This window comes from Antennarius striatus, chromosome 11 (assembly GCF_040054535.1).
Source record: "Antennarius striatus isolate MH-2024 chromosome 11, ASM4005453v1, whole genome shotgun sequence".
In the NCBI taxonomy this organism is placed as follows: domain Eukaryota; kingdom Metazoa; phylum Chordata; class Actinopteri; order Lophiiformes; family Antennariidae; genus Antennarius; species Antennarius striatus.
This window is the reverse complement of record NC_090786.1, coordinates 10,259,933-10,285,264: the sequence shown is the minus strand read 5'-3', so window position 1 is coordinate 10,285,264 and position 25,332 is coordinate 10,259,933. Positions and strand designations below refer to the sequence as shown.

General features: G+C 38.8%; 2 protein-coding genes across 2 annotated transcripts in view; both read left to right on the top strand.

Moving 5' to 3' along the window:
• Positions 1-24,318, top strand: part of LOC137603774 (protocadherin-15-like) — a 206,006-nt gene extending 181,688 nt beyond the window's left edge. Inside the window, exons 29-39 of the mRNA XM_068327526.1 lie at positions 2,606-2,821; positions 4,562-4,650; positions 5,976-6,152; positions 7,833-8,051; positions 9,180-9,188; positions 10,140-10,259; positions 16,820-16,841; positions 17,436-17,474; positions 17,585-17,658; positions 19,123-19,213; positions 22,029-24,318. Coding sequence (XP_068183627.1) covers positions 2,606-2,821; positions 4,562-4,650; positions 5,976-6,152; positions 7,833-8,051; positions 9,180-9,188; positions 10,140-10,259; positions 16,820-16,841; positions 17,436-17,474; positions 17,585-17,658; positions 19,123-19,213; positions 22,029-22,640 — 1,668 coding nt within the window. The 3' untranslated portion in view covers positions 22,641-24,318. The remainder of the gene's footprint in view (positions 1-2,605; positions 2,822-4,561; positions 4,651-5,975; positions 6,153-7,832; positions 8,052-9,179; positions 9,189-10,139; positions 10,260-16,819; positions 16,842-17,435; positions 17,475-17,584; positions 17,659-19,122; positions 19,214-22,028) is intronic.
• On the top strand, positions 19,334-21,293 carry LOC137604016 (dentin sialophosphoprotein-like). The gene has a single exon (XM_068327929.1). It carries the CDS (start codon positions 19,413-19,415, stop codon positions 21,291-21,293), a length of 1,881 nt encoding a protein of 626 aa, XP_068184030.1. The 5' UTR covers positions 19,334-19,412.
• Positions 24,319-25,332: the final 1,014 nt, after the last annotated feature.

The following is a 25,332-nucleotide window of genomic DNA, read 5'->3' as shown; positions in this document are numbered from 1 at the left end:
GCAACTATATAAAAGTCATACAGAAACTCACTGTAGAATAAAAGAATGGCAAACTTTCAGCCAGACTCACAACAAAGTGCTTGCTTAATTATTGGTCAAGTACTGTCTATAATTTCCCTAGAGTCTAGGCTTGTTTGAAGCAATTGTTGGAAGGATTTGTAATTGATTTAATTAGTAAAGATGAGGACTCCAACCCTTCCCCACCCCCGGGATATTATCATCATTTTGCTTGTTTTGACACTGTTATTATACTGCAATAGAGTTGCCTAATAGACGTTTATGATATTTGTATGCAAATAGTCTTTGCACAGGAGGATGTTTTGCTCTTTAGTTACATTTAATAAGAACAGAAAGCTTAAGTGAATATATTTTACTAATGTGCTTTGTTTCAACAAAACATCTGATTGCATGACTGCACCCTGGTACTTACTTGACCTTGTTTTTAATCAGTAAATAATTGGATTGAAATGTAGCCAAATAGTCACAGTCTTCTGGTTTCATTTTCTTTATTGTGTGTGTAACATTTTTTTGCCAGACATACTGTATATATGTAATGCTGTCGTGATTCGGTGAATTTGTCTTTCCAAATGAGGATCTTGGTTATTTATGCAGCCCTGTCATTTAGACCTTGCCCACCTCCCTCCTCTGTCAATAGCTGAAGAGATTGTCTTTGTCTGTCAGCATATTATTATTATTACATAACAGTACAAGTATCTATAATAAGTACCTATAATATAGATACTTATTATCTGTTATACGTACGTAATAAGTATCTACTTATTATAGATACAAGTATCTATAAAAGGTATCTATAATAAAGCTGATGAGCCATACGATGAAGTTATGGGAAAGAGTAGTTGAAGCTAGACTAAGGGCAGAAGTGAGGATTTTTGAGCAGCAGTATGGTTTCATGCCAAAAAAAGAATACTACAGATGCAGTATTTGCTTTGAGGATGTTGATAGAGAAGTACAGAGAAGGCCAGAGGGAGCTGCATTGTGTTTTTGTAGATCTGGAGAAAGCTTATAACAGGGTGCCCAGAGAGCAATTGTGGTATTGTATGAGGAAGTCTGGAGTGACAAAGAAATATGTTAGAGTGGTGCAGGACTGTAAGACAGTGGTGAGGTGTGCTGTAGGTGTGACAGAGGAGTTCAAGGTGGAGGTGGGACTGCATCAGGGATCAGCTCTGAGCCCCTTCTTGTTCCCTATGGTGATGGACAGACTGACAGACGAGGTTAGACAGGAATCTCCATGGACTATGATGTTTGTAGATGACATTGTGATCTGTAGTGAGAGCAGGGAACAGGTGGAGGAGAAGCCAGAGAGGTGGAGGTTTGTCCTGGAGAGGAGAGGAATGAAGGTTAGCCACAGCAAGACAGAGTACATGTGTGTGAATGAGAGGGACTCAAGTGGAAGAGTGAGCTTACAGGGAGAAGAGATCAAGAAGGTGGAGGATTTTAGGTACTTAGGGTCAACAGTGCAGAGCAACGGAGAGGTGAAAAGGTGAAAAAAGAGGTGAAAAAGCACAGGCAGGATGGAATGGGTGGAGAAAAGTGTCAGGTGTGATGTGTGATAGAAGGGTTTCAGCTAAAATGAAAGTAAAGGTGTACAAAACTGTGGTGAGACCAGTGATGTTGTTTGGTCTAGAGACAGTGTCACTGAGGAAAAGACAGGAGACAGAGCTGGAGGTAGCAGAGATGAAGATGCTGAGGTTCTCTTTGGGAGTGACCAGGAAGGATAGGATCAGGAATGAGTACATCAGAGGGACAGCACATGTTAGAGGTTTTGGAGATAAAGTCAGAGAGGCCAGACTGAGATGGTTTGGACATGTCCTGAGGAGAGATAGTGAATATATTGGTTGAAAGATACTGAGTTTTGAACTACCAGGCAGGAGGCCTAGAGGAAGACCAAAGAGGAGGTTTATGGATGTAGTGAAAGAGGACAATTCCAACCACCTCTCCATGTGCTACTTAATAGCAGAAAAGATATTCTGAGAAAACTTCACATTATTTCTACTAATCACTTTTAAATGACTGAGATTTGCATGTTTTATAAAATGTCAATTTGATACAGGAAACAAATTAAAAATAATTTAAAAAATTGAATACAAAATTAAAATTTATGAGTGAAATGTATGACATTTACAAGTGCTACTACAATAGTTTGAAGCGAATGACTTGAGGTAGACCTGGTCTATGAGCCAGCTGCAGCTCGTTTCCCTTTTGTCAGCAGAACCTCAGCAGTGAGAAGAGTTTGGAGAAAATATCTCAAATATAAGAGGACATCACTTACAAAAGCTACTCATTAACCACTTATGTTTAGAATTTAAAGCACATTGCTCTTTTGGCACAATTTACTGATGTTGCAGCATCTGTTTCCAATCAGCTGTCAGAGATAAAATATCTTGTGGGATTTAGTTGATTGGGAAGTGGCCAGAAGTGCAATATGCTTAGAACCAAACAGCCACATATTTGAGCTAAAGAAAAGAAAAAAATGCTCTGTTAAAATTTCAATACAGAGTAAATTTTTTCCATTACTGTCTGCGTAATTATATATGTTGTTATTTTCATTTTCACATGTCTTTCTTATTTTGTATGTGTGCTGTAGGCCACTGACAAGGACACCGGGAATTTCAGTGAGATGGCATATCGCCTGATTATCCCACCCACACAAGATGGCCAAGACAGCTTTGTCATTGAGACGTTCACGGGTATCATCAAGTCAGCCATGATGTTTCGAAACATGCGCAGGTCCTTCTTTAAGTTTGAAGTTATTGCAACGGACGATTATGGCAAAGGTCTCAGCAGTAGTGCTGAAGTGGTGGTGAGTATCTAGTATTGTGCTTTGTGTTGTTTATTTTTCTCAAAAAAGACAATTCAGCAAATATGCTGATATAGGCAATAATAATAACAATAATAAAATAAAATATTATGAATAATTAAATAGGTTCAGTGGTTGAATTCACTTTGTTTCACACAGGAATGATGATAGTCCACAGTGATGATTAATATATAATGTAATCATTAACATGCATAGTGTGTTGATGTGTGCACAGCTCAAAGCTTTGTGTTTGTCCTTGAATAACATGTCACCTACACAAATGTATCACATTGATTTGATTGAGTGTTGTATGCATGCAGTCTCTGCAGAGATACAATCTTTGAGGTATGGAATTGGTTTGCAATTTCACCTCTCCAGAATTGATTGGCACAAGAGAGCCTAAATAAAGGGTCATTCCTCTAATTATACATGTCAAAGTCAATTTAACCACCTGTGGGGGGAGCACAGCCAGTGAATTCAATTTGTGTCAGTGGAGGAGCTTTTTTCACACTTGAGTGAATTGCTCAAAATAAATAATTTTTTGTCATCTTAGATTAAGCTTTTTGGAAAACAATTTAAATGGGTACATCTTTCACAACTGTATGTTGGATTAAGTTTAAAAGGTAACAGGCAGGAACCAATGAGGCAAAGCCACATTTGCTCCAACTAAACAAAATCTCCATCACTTCTAAAGCTTGTAATTTTTTTTATTACATTTGCAGTTAGTCACTTTTGTTTCCCAGACTATAAAAGTTAAGATGCTTTAGACACTATGCATGTGAATGTTGATTGAGCAAGTTAGGAGAGTCAAACAAGAAATACTCAACTTGCATTATCGGAAGTGTTTATTCCAATATTCTGGAGTGTAACCGTATTGGTAAGAGAGAAAAGAAATTTGGTCTCTGCTGCTCAGAATTTTACAATTCATCTTTCTGATTTCACAATACCTTTACTCCAATTAAAAATACCCGCTGTTTGTAGCAAGACCTTTATAAATGTGTGCAGGTGTGATTTTATTTCATTCTGAAACCTCTGCTTTTTTTTTAACTTAGTGACGCTATGATGTTGATTTTTTTTTTCTTTTTGTTTACTCAGTACAAAATGTTCTGTTTCCTGTCTGTTGATTTAATATTACTAGCGGGAGTAGGAGAGACAACGTGCATACTGCTACTGTGTAATGATCAAAATACACTTTCTTTCAGCCATATCCATTAACTCTCCTCATATTATGAACATATTTACTGTATGTATGTGAATGAATGCATGCGTATGTCTTTTTTTTTTCAAACGCATAACTTCCACAAACTCAAACTGTGATTGAGCTCAATCATGCAAAGCTCAATGCTCATCGCTCCTGACTGCGGTCAGGTTGATTTTTTGTTCCAATGAAATATGTCGGGCTAACAAGCTTCTAATGAGACAGAAGGAGGGTCTGGGACATTGCCTTCATATGCAAGAGTAGTGAGGGCTTTACCATGGTGCTCGTTAATTTTCAAGGGAAATACAATTTAACAGGAGCCGCCTGAGAGATTTTGTTCTGGAGAACAGAGGCTGTTGCCTATGAATTCAGCTGTGGTATTAGAATTAGGACCTGTTAAATTTCCTAGAGGCAGCAGTATATGCAGGCAATTAAGAGCTTCTATCCGGTCAATTGGAAGAAGCATTTTAATGAGATGACAAAACTCATAGGAGTACATAAGAATAACATGTTCTGTTTTCATCTTGACCTTTTGGCTCACTTAGGTTTCTGTGGTCAACGCGTTGGACATGCAGGTTGTTGTGTCCACAGTCCCACCCACTTTAGTGGAGGAGAATAAGGAGCAGCTGATTAGGTAAGACAATGTATTATCAAAATTACACCAATTAAACCGTTGAATGAGGAAAAAAACAATATTAGTCTTTGCATAATGCAAAGTGTAAATATTCATAATTAAACCTGCTGCATAAACAGATTAGGGACACCACTGTCAAACTCTCTCTTTTTTCTATTACACTTTATTCTCCTCATGATATTTCTGTTAAATGACATTGAAAACATTTAATGTTTGAAATTTGAAAAAAAATATTTTTAAAGGACTACATTGATGGATATGGATATGAATTATTCCATCCATCCATCTTCTGAACCGTTTTATCCGTTGTCACGGGTCACGGGAAACTGGAGCCTATCCCAGCTGGCTTAGGGCATGAGGTGGGGGAAACTCTGGGCGCGACTCCAGTGCAACTCAGAGCCACACAGAGACACAGACAAACATGCATGCACACTTTCATACATATGATTAATGTGGGATCAGCCAATTTAACCTGAGGCGCATGTTTTTGGAGGTGGGAGGAAACTGGGGAACCCGGAGAGTACCCACACAGACACAAACCCCGAACCACCTTGCCATGTGGTGACAGCGCTACCCACTGCACCACCGTGCCGCCTGCCAAATTATTATTGAAAATAAACATGAGTTCCTAAATCCCAAATGTTTCACAAACCTTTTAACTTTTGTTTGTCATTCAAGCGCAAGCAACTTATCAATGAAGATGCTGTTATAGCTAATGAGTCCATCCTCTACAGTCGTTTTCATTAATGATTGAAATGCAGAATACATCCTTTTGCACCCTGTGGGTTACAGTGTTAAGTTTAATGAAACAATCTGAAAGGCAAATGGCCATTAATGGTTGTTTTTGAGAGATTGCTGGGTCCCATTCCCAGGAGTGACACTTCAGGCTGAAAAACATACGCATTAGTCATGTTAAGCTCTTTGCAGTTTGAGAGGTCTACAATTTGTACTGGGGGTGATCCAAGGCCATTTTACCTGAGTGCTCAAACTGTTTATCCACCTTGGAAAAGACAGACATACAGCAAGACTTTCCTTTATGGGCTATAATTTGCAGTGTGGATTTCTCCATGCCTGAGAGGGATTATCAGAGCCTTACTTTGCCAAGATCCCAGTTTTGAGAAGGACACTGCTGCTTATGGTACAATCATTGCCAGAGCGGAGTTCTTAAAAATGGTGGCTCTATTCTTTTGAGAGCAGATTTTTTCAGAAATAGTTTGGACTAATATGAACTTGGTGTTGTCTCCTTAAAGTTTTGAGTATGATATTGTGTTATTGTTTGCACCTATTGGACACTTGATTTTATCTTGGTTTTGTGTTCATTTCAGCATTCTGGAGCGCCACATTCAAGACCAGATTCCAGGTGCCAAGGTGATTGTAGAGTCCATTGGACCACGTCGTCATGGTGATGGCTTTGAACTAGAGGACTATACTAAGTCGGACCTGATGGTGTATGCCATTGATCCCCTCACGAACAGGGCTATTTCGCCCAAGGAGCTTTTTAAGTGAGTGAATAAATTATCTATTTTAATGTCCCTGCTGCTTGTTTTTCACATATAGTAAATGCAGAAGTTAGGAAAAATCCATCAAAGCATGAGATTTTGAAGCCAGTAGGAATCAATCCAATTGTCACGTTCACTGTCTACCATTTGCCTTACTGCTTATTTCACACTGAGTTACTGTATTGCTGCCAAAAATCTTCTGTCTTTATGTCTCTTCGCACATGTTACTGCCAATTCTACTCCTTATGTTGCTCTAAAGAGACATCAACCCTTATATTTGAAATTAATGTCTGACAGTTTCAATTCATTTAAAAATGTTCCACTCAGGTGACTTTTAGAGGTGCTTTGTATGTCTAAGGAATTATTTTTCATTATCTCAGTGTCCTTGACCATCAGATGAGTGCTTCCACTGTTATTTTAAGTGTGAAAATGAAGCTGCTGTACGGTGGTACTCATGTCAAAAATAAACATTTTTTTGACATAAAGTAGTGCCAATCTCTATTATGGCAAGTCACAGCTTTTGAGAAAGAAGAGCTAATTGAAAAGGGACCAGCAGCATTACTGCTTTAATATGAATATGCATTGTTTTATAGTGATACTGTCATGAAAAGGATATGTAGTATGTGTCTGACAGTGTTGTGTATAATATATCTGCTAATAGAGAAAGAGTGTGAATGAGTTCTTGCATGCATAAGTCCTTATGCCACCTTGAACATGTCATTCCAAGTATACTGTATATTGCCAGACAAGCCACTTAATAACCTTTGTCTTTACTCATTTTTTTTTTTATAGAAAGCATAAATTACAGTAATTGGATGTGGCAGTGTCACAACTCTGGTGATGCAGAATGTTTGATAGTCACTATACTGTATATTATTGCATAGCAATATTGCAACAACAAAGCATGTTCATTTTACTGACATATTGTAATTTGCAGAATTTCGCCATAGTTGTGTAATTGAAATTTTCCTGAAATGAAGTTACATTTTAGTAGAAAGGTCACATAATATTTTTTTTTACAAATAGCTTACATTTAAAGAAATACATGTCTATGAATTTATGCTTTTGATTTTATGCGATGCTAAAATCAAAATTCCCAAGTGCCCTGATTCTGCAATTAATGTTCCTCAGCAACACACAGAAACCTGCAATGACATTTTGTTGGGGGGTTTGGGGACCAGCAAGCAAGTTGTAAATACAGTATTAACATAACATCACCTTTCAAGTTAATGTGGGGAACATGTTGATGATCAGGTTGTTATTTACCAGCGATAGCAATTTTCCACTAAACTGTGGACGTTACTGGAGGCAGTCTACATTATGATTTGTGGGCTTTTTCCACAGAAAATACCTGGAAGCCGCACCTATTAATGTCACAGTGAGAGTGGTTTGAGTGAATAAGAACAATCTGTTTCAGGTTTGAATTGCTAAACAGCTAATTGAAAATTTTATACAACTGAAAGGAAGATATAGAGGAGTGCTGTCAGAATTCTCACATCGTAATCCTTTTATCTTTTTTTTGTAAGAATATACATTACAGCCACTCTTAAGATAAATTCCAGAGTTCTCCATGTAGTATTGAGCGATAACCACTTATTTTCCTGTTCTAATTATGTGACCAATCATCATTATTAATCAGTATTATCATTGATAATAATTGTTATGGCCTCACACAAATGACAGATTTCTTGATGGCAATGTGCTGGAAATCAACAAGGAGTTTCAGCCCTATCTGGGTGAAGGTGGCCGCATCCTAGAGATTCGTTCTCCAGACATTGTGGCCAGTGTGAAGAAAGCAGCCCAGGCTGTGGGCTACACAGAGGGAGCACTCCTGGCCCTCGCTATAATTATCATCCTCTGCTGCATCCCCGCCATCCTCATTGTCATGGTCACCTACAAACAGTGAGTACTACCGCCTCAGTTATAATCACTGGCTTCCGAAAATTGAATGATTATATTTAATTGGTTGTTAGGCCATCCTGAGAAAAGCATATCTTGATTAAATGTGCTATTAGCGTGGGAGATATTTTGGTATGCAAGGCTGTAATTTAAATGTTTTCACCTTGTAGACAAACCAGATATTTTATGTTGAATGTAAACCCTGCAGTCTACCATCTGTCTGATTAGCGCCAGCAAAAAACAACATTGTTGAAAAGTGTTCTTTTCAAGTATGTAAGACAAAGCAAAAGCACTTCTTGCTCTGTTGCCATCTATTAGTGAGTGTCTCTCTTTCTCTCCCAATCCTCTATTGCTCTCTCTTTCTCATCAGGCATGCTCACTGCGCTCTCTGCTGGGCTTATCTCCCTGCTCATGCTCTGTGAAGACAGATAAATTAACACTTATTTGTGACAAATATCTACAACCAGTTGTGACCGTCACAGTAAACATTTACGCCACTTAATCTTCTGCCTGATGCACCTGGAATAAATAGGATTCAGTGTTTACTCTGGCTTTCCCTTTCACACTCAAAATGTACATATTATAAAAAAGTATATAGCGCTTTTTCTTTAATGAGTTGTTCAGAGTACTGAACTTTTGTCTGGTAGGAGTCATCGTCCTATCATTTCTTATCATTGGTATAATATAGTGATTCGTAGAATGTGATTTATGGGATACTGTTAACCCCCAGCAGATGGATTGAGTGGTTATTTCCATGAACTGACTAAACACAGAGCAAAAGTCTGTTCATGGTGGCAGCAGCAAACCATCATAGGAGATGATGCTTTGCTGCTTGTGATCCATCCATCCATCCATCCATAAATGCAATCCATCCATCCATTTTCTTGTAGATGAGACAACTTTAATTGTCTCATCTTTACTGATTTTGCTGGTCGTGTTTGTAGCTTGAGTCTATCCCAGCTGGCTAAAGGCAAGAGATGGGGTACCAGCGCATCACGGGCTGGTGATGTAACCATGATGGTTATTTTTCAATGTAATTCATTTTTAACATTTTACATTTTATGTTAATTATTTTCTTTTGTTCCTTTTCTTCCCCACCCCTCTCTCCCCTTCACTCTCTCTTACGACTAGGTTCAAAGAGTAAGTAATTTTATATTTTTTTATAAGTGATTGCTCATGTGTGTGTGTGTGTGTGTGTGTGTGTGTGTGTGTGTGTGTGTGTGTGTGTGTGTTTTGAAGCATGCTTTCTCTCATCTTCATCTAGTTAATCAAGGATGAATGTGAGAATGAGGAACACAGGCCTGCTAATGCCACCTTTTTCAAATGACACAAAAATCACAGCTGCTTCATTGAGTCACTGACAGAACGAATGATGCAGAACAGCTTCTCTTCAAAGGAAAATCAACCCAAAGTCAACAGAACTCACGGTTCTGCCCAAATAACCTCCAATATGATGGAAGCTCCAATGAAAAGCCTTTTTCTCATCACTTCTCATGCTTCTTGTTCTTAAATTGGACATATTTTAATGCTAGGCGGTCCAATTAAAAATATAATTATGCAAGCTGGAACTATAAATAAATATCTTAAAAGTGAGATTTTAATAGTTGAATCTTACTCATTTTCTAATAGAAAGGTGTTAATAATCTGAATCGCATGACACTCTTTGCAGAATTTTATTCCTTCTTTACAATTTGTGCTGTCTAGTGTTCTCCAGTTTAAATCTACATTAAGCAATGCTGCCAATCCCTTATCCTGCTGTGTCAGGCTATTATCTTCCTTTTCCAACTATCTATTAAAACTCAATGTAACATCTTTAATTTTACCACCAGTAGCCTCATCGGCCTCTCTTCTGCAAAAATGCCTGTGAAAACACATGGTTTATTCATGAAAGAGGCCTCATGCATTAGTGATGTGTCTGCTTACTACTGTTTTTAAACACATTGCTAATTCTCAACTTAACTGAATGTGAAATAAGCTAAAACATCTGTTTGGGGTGATTTTTCTATGTTTCGCTCATTATTTTCTTGTGTATAAAGCTTTTCTCATTTTCGTTTTCTTTTTTTTTTATGTGATCTGTTTATGCAATCACAGGCGACAGGCAGAGTGTGCCAAAACTGCCAGGATTCAAATGGCTTTACCTCCAGGAGGGAAAACACCCACAGCGGGTGCCCCCACTACAAACCTGTATGAAGAGCTGGGCGACAGCAGCATGTGAGTCAACCCTGACCTTGTATTATCAGTCTCCCCCTTCCACTACTATGACAAGCAGGTACCATGTTATGCTCTTCAAATGCATTTCTGAGAATTTCTTATCCAAATATAGAAGAAATGCTTTCAGGTCAAATGGCTGGCTTTCTAACCAAAACTTTTCTAGCATTTAAAATCATATCTCTGACAGTTCTGCATACTGACCTAATGCAGAGAATCTACTTTAGATGGATTAGCAACCAGATAAATGGATCTCCTTGCTGGTTGGCTTCCTCATCATCCAATTTGTATGGCTCTAAGCCACATTGTTTTCTGTAGCTGCTGACTAGGCACTAGATAATTTAACTTTCTGATTTGAATTTAGAATAAAATACAAAATATATTCTGAATTTATCCTGAATTGAAGTAGAATGGACCTGATATAATGCAATTTGTAATTTTTCAAGCAAACAATTATAGTTATAAATGGAATAATAGAGTTTTGTAATAGCTGTTTTAGTAAACACAGTAAACACCATTCAGAAATTAAGTTAATACAAAACCATGGCTGGCTGGAAAAAGAAGCCAATACAGGATCAGGAATGTGTTCAATAATTGAGGTTGCAGTTAATCACTTTAATGTTACCCTTGGTTAATAAATCGAGTGAAGGCTTCTTCTACTGTCCATCCTGTCTGGAGCATTTCGCCATCGGCAGAATTTCACCTTTCATGTTAAATACAACGATTAATGAATAACGAGTGTTAATATTTGAGATTGAGATTACAATTGTTGTGTTACAATCACAATCAGTTGAAATTTTGACCTATACTTTGTTAAACCAGTACTGTTGCTGACATCGCAATTGCTTAAAAACAATTAAATAATGGGAAATGGAGATATTAAACAGTGAACAATGTTGTTGACAACAGGGATTGACCAACCGTCAGCAACTACCACAGAAGCTTTTTTGTGTGGTAGCAGCTTAAATGCTTTCATGGCAACTGTATTTGTAAGTAATGTTTCTTTCCAGGCCCTGAGAGCCATGTTAAAAAGCACTTTGATAAAGGGATGTGAAAGTCCATGCGTAGAACACACAGTTGTGTGAGAGTGACTATGTGGGAAATGTGTTCTTTGTGTTCTTTGTGTTTGTACCATTTGTGTACTCAGAAATGCACTCGGCGAATAGATCAGTACAGTATTTCTAAAGATACCAATAGCCCAACCCTGAGTTCATACGTCATCCTCACCCCTTACATTGCTAGTCCGTTTTTTTTTTTTTAAACCATCTATCTGTTTCCATACTCTGCATCATTTCTATTCTCCTCTCTGGATTCAGACTGCAGTAAGTAATCACAAATTTATCAATATTATTTATAGCCATTCATTTAGCTTTAGAGCATATATATGTAATGCTTTATTTGCTGAATAAATATTGCTTGAAGGATCTTTTTTTAACCTCACAAAAGCTTGTTTAATCTTTTGAGAAATGTCAGCAAATGAAAATTTGTAGCAAGCTTAGTCAAACCATTTTCTTCCATGTATGCATTAGTCACCCCTTTCAGATATTAGATAATCTGTTGTTTAGAGGTTCAGTACTTCAGTAAATATCGTCTTCCCACTTATTCAAAATATTAAATTTTGTCAATCACTACTCAGAATATTGTGACTGATTCAAATTTTACAAGCAACATATGCTGAAGCTGAATATTTGGTTATTCTGGATTATTCTTTTGTCCAAACTATCACAATGGCATTATTTTAATATTTAACTACATCCAATTTTAACTTTCTGCTGTGACTTCTAATTATTTTTATTTTTAATGTTATTTGCCTCAAAATACTGTTATCCATTTGTTGGTATCGGCATTTCTGACCTTTTAAGCAATTGAAAAATGAATCAAACACATATATTAAGCTAATTTCACAAAGAATGAATTGTCACAATGCAATGAGTTTTGAGCAGCGCGGTGTAGATGTAGGAACAAATTATTGCATTGTTGCTTTTTTCATCCTTTTTTTCTTTGCTTCGCTTGCCCTTTGATCATCAACCTGTACTTGTTTCACATCTTTTCTTGCTTACTTCCACCTTTCACTGGGACAGGGCTAAAAAGTTGGTCATTAAGGAAGCCAGCCACCAGAGGATTCTTAACACCTTTGCCTGTCGCACCACTCCAAGATGTGGCAACGGAGCATTGCATATCAGTTTGCCAAAGTCAGAGAGCAACGTGACCTTCCTTTCTGATTACAACCCTTTCACCACTCACAACCCTGTCTACGATGACAGTCCTCTCAACAGTCCTCATGTATTTCCACGGGGGAGTCCATTTGAAAAGCGATTCCCCTTTTCTCCGTCCCACTCAGGAGGGTCAGGGTACATCTGGTCGATGCCTGCTCGCATTCATGGAGGGCTGCACAGTTGTGAGGAGGCAAGGAGACAAGCTCTTATGGATCCAGAAGATTGGGAGCAGCAGATATTCCAGGCAGCTACAAGAGGCAAGCAAAGGCCAGAGAGTTGGAACCTGAGTGGCAGCACAGAGACCAAGTTGTCGGTCCGTGAGCAGGCCAGACAGTTTGAGCAACAAGCCCTCCAGGAGCAAACCCTCAGGCAAAACAAGGACTCTAAAGGCTCCCTCTCTTCAATTCTTCTCAGGGACAGCAGCAGTGATGACATGTTAGAGCTGACCCCAGAAACATTACAGTCCATCATGGATTATTCCTATAGTCCACCATCTGTGGGTAGAGATCTACCTCCCATTGTCATCGGTTCTCAAGGGGATGGGTCAGTGCCTCTGACTCAGAGACCAACTCCACCTGTCCTCAGGAGGTTCAGCACCAGCATCTCCAGCTACATGACAGTTCAGCCATGTCAGATCACAGTGGAGATCATACCAGACCCACCTGAAATTCCACCACCCCCTCCTCCTCTCCGGCTGCCATCTCCTCCTCTACGTCCCCCTCCGCCTCCACCTCCACCTCCACCTCCTCCCACTCCCCCTCCACCTCCCATACCGGCATCTCCTCCCTGCAGTCTACTTTCTCCCCCACCTTCACACTCTTGCTTTCATAAACTGCAAAATGACCTTCAGCCTCCTCCTTCTCCTCCCATCAATAGAAATGTTGCTCCCCCACCTCCTCCCCCTCTGCCTCCCCCACCCTCACCTGCTAGCGCTCAGTTGCACCCAGCAGTGCAGTTTATTCCAGCCTCCTTGCCACCTGTGTCTTCGCTTCGCCCTGTTTTAGACAGGAAATTACACCCTCCCCCTGACTCATCACAAGGGAACAATGGGAAGAAGAAGGAGCTCAAAGGGATCCTGAAAAACATCCAGAATCTAGCTGAGATAGAGAAATCTGTTGCCAACCTTTACAGCCAAGTCGACAAAAATTGCAGGGCACCCAAGTTTAACAAGAAGCAGGAGACTGACAAGTTAGAGGGTGCTGATAAAGTGCAAAACTCTGATCTCTGGGATAAGCAGAGCATGCCAACAGAGGACTCCAGCTTTGAAGAACAAATCAAACCAACAACAAGTATGAACTGCACTGACAATGAAGCGATTCAACTGAACATGGCAGCGGAGGTTCAGGAGACCAGCCAGTTGAACACAAACAGCCCAAACACTACTGAGCTCAGTGAATCCACAGCGTTCTGAAATGATCCCTTTGCTTCCATACTTCTTTCCATTATTTGTCTCCATGTCTGTTTTTCTGCTGTTTCTACATATTTTTTCCAGTTTTTAGTATTTTATAAAAGCTTAAATAAGTTGCAGAGTTTTGAATATGTGAGTTCTCCAAAGATTTTTTTTTTTTTTTACTTGATACTTTGTGTGGAAATCAAATTTTAGGTTAACCTGCCAAGAACTGATCTTAGTTCTGCCATGCTCGCTGGCTTGCAATATAGTAAGCAAAAAGTACAGTATTGGTTATTTTGAATAATTTAATTATCTGATCTGCCATAAGCTCTATATTTGTGCAATTATAATAATTATAACAAATTATTGGTCTCCCTGGGTGCCTTTTTTCCAATGAGGAAAATTTGGATTGTTCTCAAAGGTATGCGTGTTTCAGATCACACAAACTATTATGAAACATAGGAGTCTGTGCAGTGAATTAAGCTGACATAAAATATAAATTTGTTCTTTAGGTGAATTTAACAAGAAACACATTCATAAATGAATGTGAGGCATAAGCGTGGGTGAAGAACCTCTTAGTGAAAGCATCTTATGATGGTTGAAGCATCAGTTATAAAATCCACTACTACCCAAGCAGGTCTGTGTTGAGACAACTTGTCGGGAACTCGCCTATTTACAATCCTCCAGAAATCCTCCCACTATGATGAAGTAGTTAGTATAATGATCGACTGCGCACTAAAAAAGGCTAATTAGAGAACCAATCGATCATGAACCAAGGCTGCTGCCTGTGGGACTGTCAAATACTGTTACCCTCTCATGTCCTTTTTCAGCCTTTTGACCTTCAGCATCTCCCGTTTGTCTGTGTGTTTCCCCTTCACTTACTCCCTAATACTTTCAATCCTTGGTCTTGCGGTTCTTGGGAAATTCTATTACCTTCTTTATACTCATTGCCATGCAGCACTTCTCCCATTGTTTTTTCTTTACTCAGGTTTTTCACTGCTCTTCTCTGTCTTTGTCCCACAAGCCCTTCCCCTTCTGTGCCCAAAGGCAGATGGTCTTAGTGTACCTCCACTCCTGAGAAATGTAATGTTCAATTCAACACAATTTCTGCTGATGGACAGATTGGAGGCCTGCTAATTCCGTATTCAATATTGACAACATGGGGTAATCTCTTGTAAAAAGCCAGCAGCTAAAATCCTGTTTTTTTGTTGTTTGTTTTGTTTTTTTGTTTTGTTTTTCACATAGAGAAAAAGTTTATCTGGATGTTATACTATTTGGTTTTTCCTCAGAAAAAAATGAAAATAAGTTCCAGTAAAACAGACTTAAAGTGCTGTACAATTTTAAAGAATTAACAATATGATGTGCTTTATAATATCTAAAATATATGTCCTGTTTTATGTGTTGTAGATGTGATGTAGCCAAATAAACAGAATATAATGTGACATATGAGGGAAAATGCATACAAAGAACCATGTCGTAGAGAAAGAATTTCCCTATAGCATTCCTATAAACGCAGATTAGAGTCAATTCAAAATGTTTGTTGTATGTAATACCAAATATTATGTTTAATATTTTGACACAACGAAAGATTAAAGGATGAGAATATCACCCTCACATCCGTAAATGGCACTAATATTAGAACTAGAACAAAGAAAATATTTCTAATCAAACATTCACACATTATAAATATTGAAACCAATCATATTTGTTGGTTTCATCCATAAAAGGATTTAACAGTACTTGTAACCTTTTCAACCACTAGTTGTTTCCGCAATTTTGCTTTATATGGGTCAAAATGTTGGATTTGGTTAGGATTTCCCACAATCCTTATGTTCAGTTAAAGTATGGTGACACTGACTAAACTAAAATATTGGAACAATGTTGTATGGTGCACATGTTTATTAAGACCACTGGAAGTATTAAAAGCATGACATTGATATACAATAGGTTTTTCCTTTATGGGCACTCCGGAGGGTTCTCAGGACTCTTACTCCTTTTTTCTACATTTCTTAATCGCCCTACTCCAAGTCTCCTGTTGTGCTAGCTTCCTAAGGATGCTTTTCGCTGGGCTATTTTTCATGATGTTGTATGAATCTGCAGTAGCCACCAGCCAAGCCACAAAGTCATCCATCACAGCCCACTCCCATCATCCACTCTGCCTAGGAGGTGTGACCATATAGCTCTGTCGTGTCCCCTGGGCTGTACCCGTAATAACAGATCACAGCTCTCCAGAGGAAGCTCACATCATTGGTTCACCATATATCAGAACATGAACTTGGTCATTATTTATATGCCGAGACAGCTTACAGTTGTGCGTTTGTGAACCTGGAGGTTTAACCCAGACTGCTCAATTACTTGCTATTTCTCATTTACCTGTACTGAAGGGAGAAGGAAGTCTCTGAGTTGTTTTGATGCATCTCATTGAGTGAAATGCCTGCAGTCTATTGAGGTAAAAAACACACACAAAGTGCAGTCTGTTGATTATAACTTGATAACCAAAGGCAATGTTTTTAAGTTGCATTGCATCATAATGTATTTCCCTTAATCAGAATGTCCTTCTCATACCTGAGAGATCCTCTTATCTCTGTATAAACACAGTTGTGGGTTTTTTTATGGGTTTTTTTTTTCTAAATCCAATCTTCACAGCCATTTTGATATTTGCATTTATTCTTGCTTTTGTTTCTCCCTGTTTTGTTGAGATAAAGAAAGGAAAAAAATGTCCAACCTTGGCATGATAACATTGTGGCCAGAGGCACAATTTTCAAAAGTAAACTGAGATCTCCAAGTTTGTCATTTAAAACATGAAAATATACGCAGTAAGTAAAGATGCCATTTTCTCACTAGTCAGCAGAATGTAGACGCAGTTATCCCGCAGATTTAACATGGAAATATTTGCGATGTTTCTGTCGATCCATATTCATTATTCGTTTTATTTCCCCCCCTTCTACGCCACACAGGAGGAGAGGCTACGGCAGACAGGTAAGCATTCCTGTTGCGGTGTTTTTGTCTTACTGTCATGCTAACAGAGTTTGATACTTTCAATGCAGCTTGAAGAAATTCATAACCTATTGTTCTTATCTACCACTCACTTGATGGAAAACACTAAATGAGTTTAAGATGAAATCCCACTGATAGGATTTTACACTCTTGGTCGGACTGAAAAGTCTGTTGTATTCTTCAGTGTTCCCATCAAAGGTCAGCAGATAAGCATCTATTTATTTATTTATTGCTGAAGAAAATTGTTGAAACAAGTGCTTCTATTTAACATTGAAGTCTTATTATTTGGAACTTCAAATAATCTAAAACCTGTCGACAGCTGATAGACACAAGATTCTCTGCTTTTTGTCACAATTTACTTTTCCATTTCATTTTTCCCCTTCATTTTCCTATTGATGTTTTCTCAAATCCTCCTCTCATGTTGAAAGCTATAAATAGGGCAATAAACATAAATGAACCGTGCATTTCTTAATTTATATCTATAGTGTGCAGAGTGAACTTTCCTTTGTGTTTGCATCTCTACTGGCAATCCCTGCCATCCATTTCCTTTTCCTTCTCTCCACTAATCTTTGGCAGCAACAGCAACTACTGAGGCCATCTCTTTTGAGACCTGAGGTAGAAAAACTCCTGCTCCTATACTCACCCTACATGCTGTTGTAGCTCTTTTTTCTGTCTTTATCCAAGGTGTGCTTAATTTTTTTTTTCTGTGCTTCTCTGAAATGCAGGAACTCTCCATGGAGTCAGGTATCGACCCAGGCCAGGATTACTATACACAAGACTACTATAATTATGACCAAGGGTGAGCATACTTTCCACTGACTGTTTCATATTTCATCATCACATTTCATCTTACTGTGTTCCAAAAAACTGATCTCCATTGATTCTTTTTCAAGTTAAACATTCCTTTGAAATGGCATATTTATATTAACCTTCCCCTCCAGCTCATGATGTTTCAGTCCTGGTAAGATAGACAACATTTTAAAGAAGTACAGAAAAAAGTGACGAGTATAACTAATGATTCCCCTGCAGGGCCACAAGTCATCTGGGAGTTTTATCCTCTGTAGACTGTGAACATAGTGCGGGACTGTGTTTTCCCATTGCATAATGGATGGATGGTGTTTGTGCTCTTCTATTATCTTGCCCATATGGTCTAAAGAGGAAAAACCTGAAACTCAAAGCTGTAGCAGCTGCTGAGAAATTGGCATTCATTAAACACTCTATGGCAGGTGACTTACAGGGCTTCAGGGAAATATGCTGCAAGTTTACTCAAACAATGATAGTTTCAAATAGGCTTAAAACAAAAAAACTCAAATTTAACAAATGCTAAAGACTATCCACATCAAATGGACATGTTGTAATTACCACCGTGATTACTCACTGACCTACCTGTCATCTTTACTAGTTCAAATTACTTTGCTCACTGTGTCTGAATCACACCGGCCTTGATCTCTTACAAGCTATAATTATCTTTTAATTACATCTCACAAAGTTCAGTGTAAAGGCTTTTATGACAAATGAGTGGAACATCAGTAGGACTGGATGGATTTTATCCATTCACATTTGCCTCCAAACTTTCACAGCATTTAGAAGTCACCAGACCATATACTGTGTGTGTGTGTGTGTGTGTGTGTGCGTGCGTGCGTGCGTGCGTGCGTGCGCGCGCGCGTGTGTGCCTGTGTGTGCGGTTAGATGACTGATGAAAGTCATGAATCATGTTCTGGAATAAAATATAGGTTATTTGAGATGAGTGATTCAAATGGGCTTTTAGACAATGCTGATTTTTAACATGTTCTCAACACAGTATGTTTTTGCATGTATCTGGACCCCTTTGACAAAAATGGACAAATATATACTCTATTTTTGGAAATCTCTGCCTTTTTCTCCAGCAAAATCTACAAAAACGAAAACAGTCTTAAAAGGGGTCAGTTTTATATTATGGAAGTTAATTGAGGGATAGATACATTTTAAAGCCTTTAAATAGGCACATTTATTATGTTTTATATTCTAACAATAAGTCGTATTTTGCTCTTGTAATATTCTAAATAATAACATTTGTTTGTTATTCAATGGGTATGAATTATAACTTTTAAACAACACATTTATTTGTGCCTTTCATCAGGCAGCAAAATGCATGTTTTAACCAACTAACTCAATTTTGCTAATGCCATCTAGTTTATTAATTAATAAACCACAAACAAATAGAATAGGTTGTTTATAGTAATCCTAAACACTTTTAATGTTTTTTTGTTTAACTACTTCTCAGGTATGGCAGTCGAAGGAGGCTGATAACTCCCATGTATGATGAATATGGAGAGGTGATAATGGAGGATGATGGGTATTACTACGGCCCTGAGGTATTACCTTTCTATATGTGAATATTATTGTCAAAGCTTTTTAATTTTTCTCTTAATATGTTGCATCTCCAGTGTTTATTGAGACAGCAGTATCAAGCCTCTGTCACTTCCAACACTGTGGCTTTATCTTCACAAAAAGTTGCTAAAAGTTAAAAAATGACTGTCTTAGGGCCGAGGCAGAGGAAGGGGCCGTGGTGGCATGCGAGGCAGAGGTCCACCAAAGAGAGTTGGATTTAGGGATGCGCCACCAGAGGATGAAATCGAACAAGCTGAGGCAGCAGACGGGGGTGAGCCTTCTAAGGCTGCCAAGAAACTGAAGTCTGTCATGAAACTCAGCAAACTCCTGGCAGCCAGCAAGAGAGGGGAAAAGCCATCTGATGCTGGTCCTTCTGGCCCATCTACGTGGAAAAAAGCCAAGATGTTCAAGGTGTTTGGTGCAGGAAAGGCGGACAAGGATTATGCCAAACTGATGTCAGCACGTCGTATTGACAGCCAGGAGAGTCTGACTGATGGGCCAGCACATACAGGGCCTATTGACAGCAAGTCTGAATCCCGTAGCCGACTTGGCAAAGTTTTGAAGAAAATCAACTTAAGCAAGAAGATACAACTGCGAAGGAAGTCACAGAGTAGTATTAGTCGTGGCTCAGCCACAGGCAGTGAGAGAGATGAGGAGGTCTCACAAGTAACCAGTGAGGATGAAAAGAAATCCAAAGTGTCCATTAGTGTGACAGAAAGTGAGCCAGAAGCAGGTTCAAGTGGAAGTCCTAAGGAGAAAAGCTCAGATGAGGAATCCTCAGAGAAAAGCAGTGTTGACAGAGATTATTTGAAAGTAGATTTAGACCGGGATGATGCCAATGAAAGCACTGTGGACTCTGAGGAGGAGCCTGATGAGGAGCCAGGGGATTCTGATGAGGAGTACAAATCTGAAGGAGACGAAACTGAGAAGGAATCTGTCAGTGAGAAAGAGTCTGGCTCTGAAATAGAGTCAGACACAGAGAAAGATTCCGATTCAAAGAAATCATCACCTACGGACAAAGAGTCAGAATCAGAGAAAGAGTCTGAGTCAGAGCGGGAAACAGGCACAGAAAAGGAAACCGGTACAGAAAATGGTTCTGAACTAGAGAGAGGCTCTGATGAAGAGGAAGAAGAGTCAGGGAGCACCAGAGAAGATGTATATTCAGCCTGCTCTTCCATGAGATCATCAGCTACTGAGGCCAGCAGGGAGAGCTCCACTTCAGGTGTGAGTAAAAGTGGCAGTGGCAGCGAGAGTGGCAGTGGAAGTGATAGTGGCAGTGCTAGTATCAGTGGTAGTGGCAGCAGGACTAGAAGAAGTAAAAGTGCAACTGACATGGAAAGCAGTAGTACCAGTCATGCTAGATCATTGTCTGGCTCGAGTTTTAGATCATCACAAAGAACTATTTCATCAGGAAGTGCAGTAAACTTTGAAAAGACCAGTGAAGAAATAAGTGATGCTGAGTCTGGGACAGGGACGGCCAGCAAGTCAGATTCAGAAAGCAAAAGCTCTTCTTCTCCTGAGTCTAGTAGGAGGAAAATGTCTGGGTCAGAGTCTAAAGAAGCATCTTCACGTGACAGTCAGGAGACAGACCAGAGTTCTCTGGGAAGCGAACATAGTTCAACTGCTTCCCAGTCCACTAGTGGCAGCCGGCGTTCCCGGAAGTCCATCTTGAGCCGTGGATCTGAAGATACAATTACAGAGCAAAGTGAGGAAGAGGACGAGACTGAATCACAGACTACTGAAGACAGCAAAGAGTCATCCAGCGAGTATAGTGATGAAGCATTGTCTAGAAGGAGCAGTGTGTCATCTGGTGACCCTGGACCCTCTGCCCCTTACACTGCTCCCCCATACAGCTCTGAGATCAGAAGCATCGGTACAACATCTGTTGAGACATATGGAGGGCTGTCCCCAATCACTGAGGTAGATGAGGATGCCATCTCCTCTGACAAATCGTCAGCCAGTGGCTCTGGATCAGAGACCGGTAGTGTGTCAAAAGAGTCTAGACACACAGAAGTGACATCAGATGCTGATTCAGAGTCTGAGAGAGACTCGACTGCTCTCTAGACAGAGATATTGACCGTTCTGAAGTAAGAATTAATAAAATCAATTACTCTTGCATGGGAGTGAAGAAATACTGCTTTTCTTGACAGACTTTTTCATATGAAAACTTTATCCTCCTAAATCTTCAGCAGGACTTCAGTTGTGGTTTCCTGCTACTAAATATCTGACTTTGACTTCCTCGTCTTTACGTCTTGTGTGTTTTGTGTCTTTACTTTGACCATAGCACTCTGCTTGTTTCTGCTAGATTGTGCATGTTGCAGTGCTGTCTTCCTTGTCTGATTATTCTTCTGCATATTTTTGATAGATAACTTTCTGAAAATATTCACTATAACTATTTCTTATGTAAAAAAAGAATTGTCAGCATAAATTTAGTTCTAACATTAAAGTGATTTTAAACATTACCATAAAATGTAGTTATTTTTATTTCCTGAAGATAATCTTTCATGGGCATGAATTTGTTTTAGAGATAAACAATTGTTGGATGACTGGATATCAGTATCTCTGTTTTATTGTTAATGCAGTGTTGAGCACATTTTCATTATAATAGCCTTAGTCCTCCAGTACACATGAGCATCTTGCAGACTGTGCTAAAACATAAAGCATTTTACATATGGCAATAATTCCGTTTGAATGACATTTACAGTGTTTGCAGTGTTTTGCTATTTAGAGAAAGTTTCAACTAATGTAGCATCTAAAAAATATGTCTGGACTTACCTTTATGCCATCTATCCCTTTCAGGCTGGGATAAAAAAGCGGATTAAGCTGGCGATAGATCAGGAGAATGAGACCAGTTCCACGGGAGAGGAGAACACCGCAGAGACCCAGCGGAATAGGATACCCAACAGCCACAGCAACATTAATGGGAACATCTACCTCGCGCAGAATGGCACTATTATCAGAACAAGGTGGTCACTCCACCCTAATAACTTGAAGGTGGGGTCTCCATGCCGGCTTGGTAAGCAGTTTAAAAAACTAGACAAATTGGGTGTGACTCATGAAGAACCCCCTTCCAGCATTAGTACTGAGGGCACAGGAGAGGACACAGAAGTTGGAAGAGGTTCTATCTTTCCCTCTACTGTGGACGTCAACCTCAACACTCGGACCTTGTCTGGCTCCCAGGCACCCACCATCAAAGATTTTGGAAGTTTTGGAAAAACCCATATTGCCAAGACTTTGATTGACAGAAACAGCAGTGGCCCATGTATCAGTGAGGATCAATTGACTTCTGTTGTCAACCACAAGGACAGTAAGGAGACACTGGAGTCCCGCAGTGACCACACATTATCAGACGAGGACGAGTTATGGATGGGCCCCTGGAACAGCCTGCACATACCAATGACAAAACTCTGACTGGCCATGTGAAAAAGTAATTTCCTTTTAATATTCCTTTCTTTATCAAATTTCTTTCATTTTGAAAACAATCATAAAAAAATGAATGTGTGCCTCGACTGGAATATCTCTATTCTCTGACAGCTGATTGCACTTTTTAAAGATATATTTTATTTCACTTTTGTTTATAAAAAGTTACTCATCTCTTCATCACTGACAGAGCTATTACAGTTGGGAACATGCTGTAGAGCTGCAAGGTGGTCTTGACTTTCTAAACAAAACGAGAATGAAAAGTGTCGGAATGAAAAGTGGGGTTTTTTTGGTCTGCGGTGAAATGGTAGTTACATTACTGATTACTAACTGAAAATAAATAAACATTCAGTATTATTAATGCAAAATACAAGAATAAAATGTAAAAAATAAAAACTTGATCAAAGTCCCTTTACATTTTCATCTACAAAAATTTCGTAAACCAGATTTCATCCAACAAAGTTTATTGAATGGCATTAACAGCAGTTGACTTCCTGTTCTGTGTTAGCTGAGGTGTTATCTACTGGTGCACCAGATCCATCTTGTCTGTTCCATGGGGTGAGGTGTAGCATGATTGTGAGAAGACAGGTAAATGAGTAAAACCATGAATTCAGAGAAAATTCCTGACAGTCAATCAATTATCAGACCTGTAGGTTGAACCATCTAATAGTCGATTCACTCTGACATTAAATTTCAAATTTACAGTATGTGGTAAAGGGAATGATTAGAAGGCCACAACAATCCAAATCTACTCTCTAACTTGAACTAGGTGACAAGCTCATCTCACGGGTTTGGTGCCAGATGCGGTTCACAAGAAATATGCAACTCAGAGCATGTTCCATGTCTGGAGGAATTCACTAAGTTAATGCCATCACAATACTGTAGACCCTTTTCTTTTTTTCACCTGTTTTTCATCAATAATCAGATAAATCTGGCTAAAACATGACTATTGCTATTGCTATGGTTATGGCTATATACAGATATACGGTGACTAAATGTGTTAAAAATGACTTAAGGACGTTTTACATGGGACAAAGACTGGATGAAATTTTGACAAAATCAGTACCACTCCCGGGTAATGAGCTCTTCAAACAAATTGAAGACATTTTAATGTACTTCAATGTGCTTCAATTTTATATTCAAGACAGAAGATGGTCTTGTATGATTCCATGCTTTGCATTGTTTTATCATTCTTTATCCTTCTGAAATAGATATGAAGAGATTGTTATTAATGTCAGTATGATGTTACAGATATTTCCAGAGAAATCATGATGAACAAAAGAAATTATAATCATTTAGGCTTTGACACAGTGAAAGAAACTTATTTTGCTACTAGCATAATTTTATGTTGTGATCACTTGACAATGTTTTTGAAGATTTCTGAAAAATATATAAAATTATTTTTGTCTATTTTGTATCTAACAGAGATAAAGAATCTAACATATGGCATTAAAGACATACTACCTACATGACTGTTGTTGCTGTAAATCATGATGGTATGATCATAAAGTTTTTATATTGACATTTGTAACAGCAGAATGTGGTATGTCCGACATTTTTGCATCATTCAGGTGTACTCTGTCCATGATAATTTATTAACTGACACACCAGTACCCCATGAGGAGGGGGAAAGGCTACCAAAAAATACTACCAGATTCAACAATAAAGTTCTAACCTGTTATAATGTGTATCGTGATATATAATTGCTTGACTGTGACAGTATGAAGGATATTGTGGTCCAAGAGAGAAGCATTCAATTTAATAATGGGAAAGACAGTTGACTATAAGGCACCCCTGCTGAATAACTTCGCAGAAAGTTCATAAAAATATAATCTTTGGAGCAATGTCTGTCAGAATGGAGGGCCTTCATTCTGAAGAAGAGCAGTGACAGGTCACCAAACATCGTTATACCAGACTGGATATGGATTGCTACTGAAACAACTGGCAGTGTGCCCAGAGGTCGGAGAGACTGACCCAAACCTTCTCACTTGTGAAGACAAACTGCAATTGAACAAAAATTGCTATTTCTGAATATGTCAGAAATCGCAACCAAAATGCCAGAATGTAGTGGGAAATGCAAGTACATTCTCATGCATTATTTTCTGCTTTTTCAGGGATTGACACATCTGACGCATTGAGAATGACATTTATAAAAAATGTCCTGCAGTCAGTCAAACTGTGAGAATGCCAATGGAGTTTCACAGAGTTCTTTTGAGACTTAAGTTCAGAAAGAAGTTACAGTTGAATACCAGAGAGCAGCTTGAAAAGGTGCTCAGAAAATAGGTCAGGAGGGAACCTTTTCCCACTACAACAAGACCTACAAATCCTAACGGATAACAAAAAATTCATGCATTACGATGATGGAAAATTAGAGCAAGGCCTGTTAAAAAAATTACATCCCCCTTCAAAGCAGTGATGTATTGTAATTGTCAGGGTTCGTTTGTTCGTCTGTCCACCAAATGTCTTTGCAACTGTTGCAGATAGAAAGATGAAAACAAAAAACAAATTACTCAGGCAATGATAACTCTCTTGTTTTCAGTTGTATCTGTTTTAATCTGTTTTATTCTGCTAAATTAGACACCTTTGTACAGGTTCTTCTGGTATTCACTGTCAATCAAGAGCCACCTACTCCACTCTTACAGCAGAGTCACAGTATCTACCGCTACTAACGGGAGAACACCAC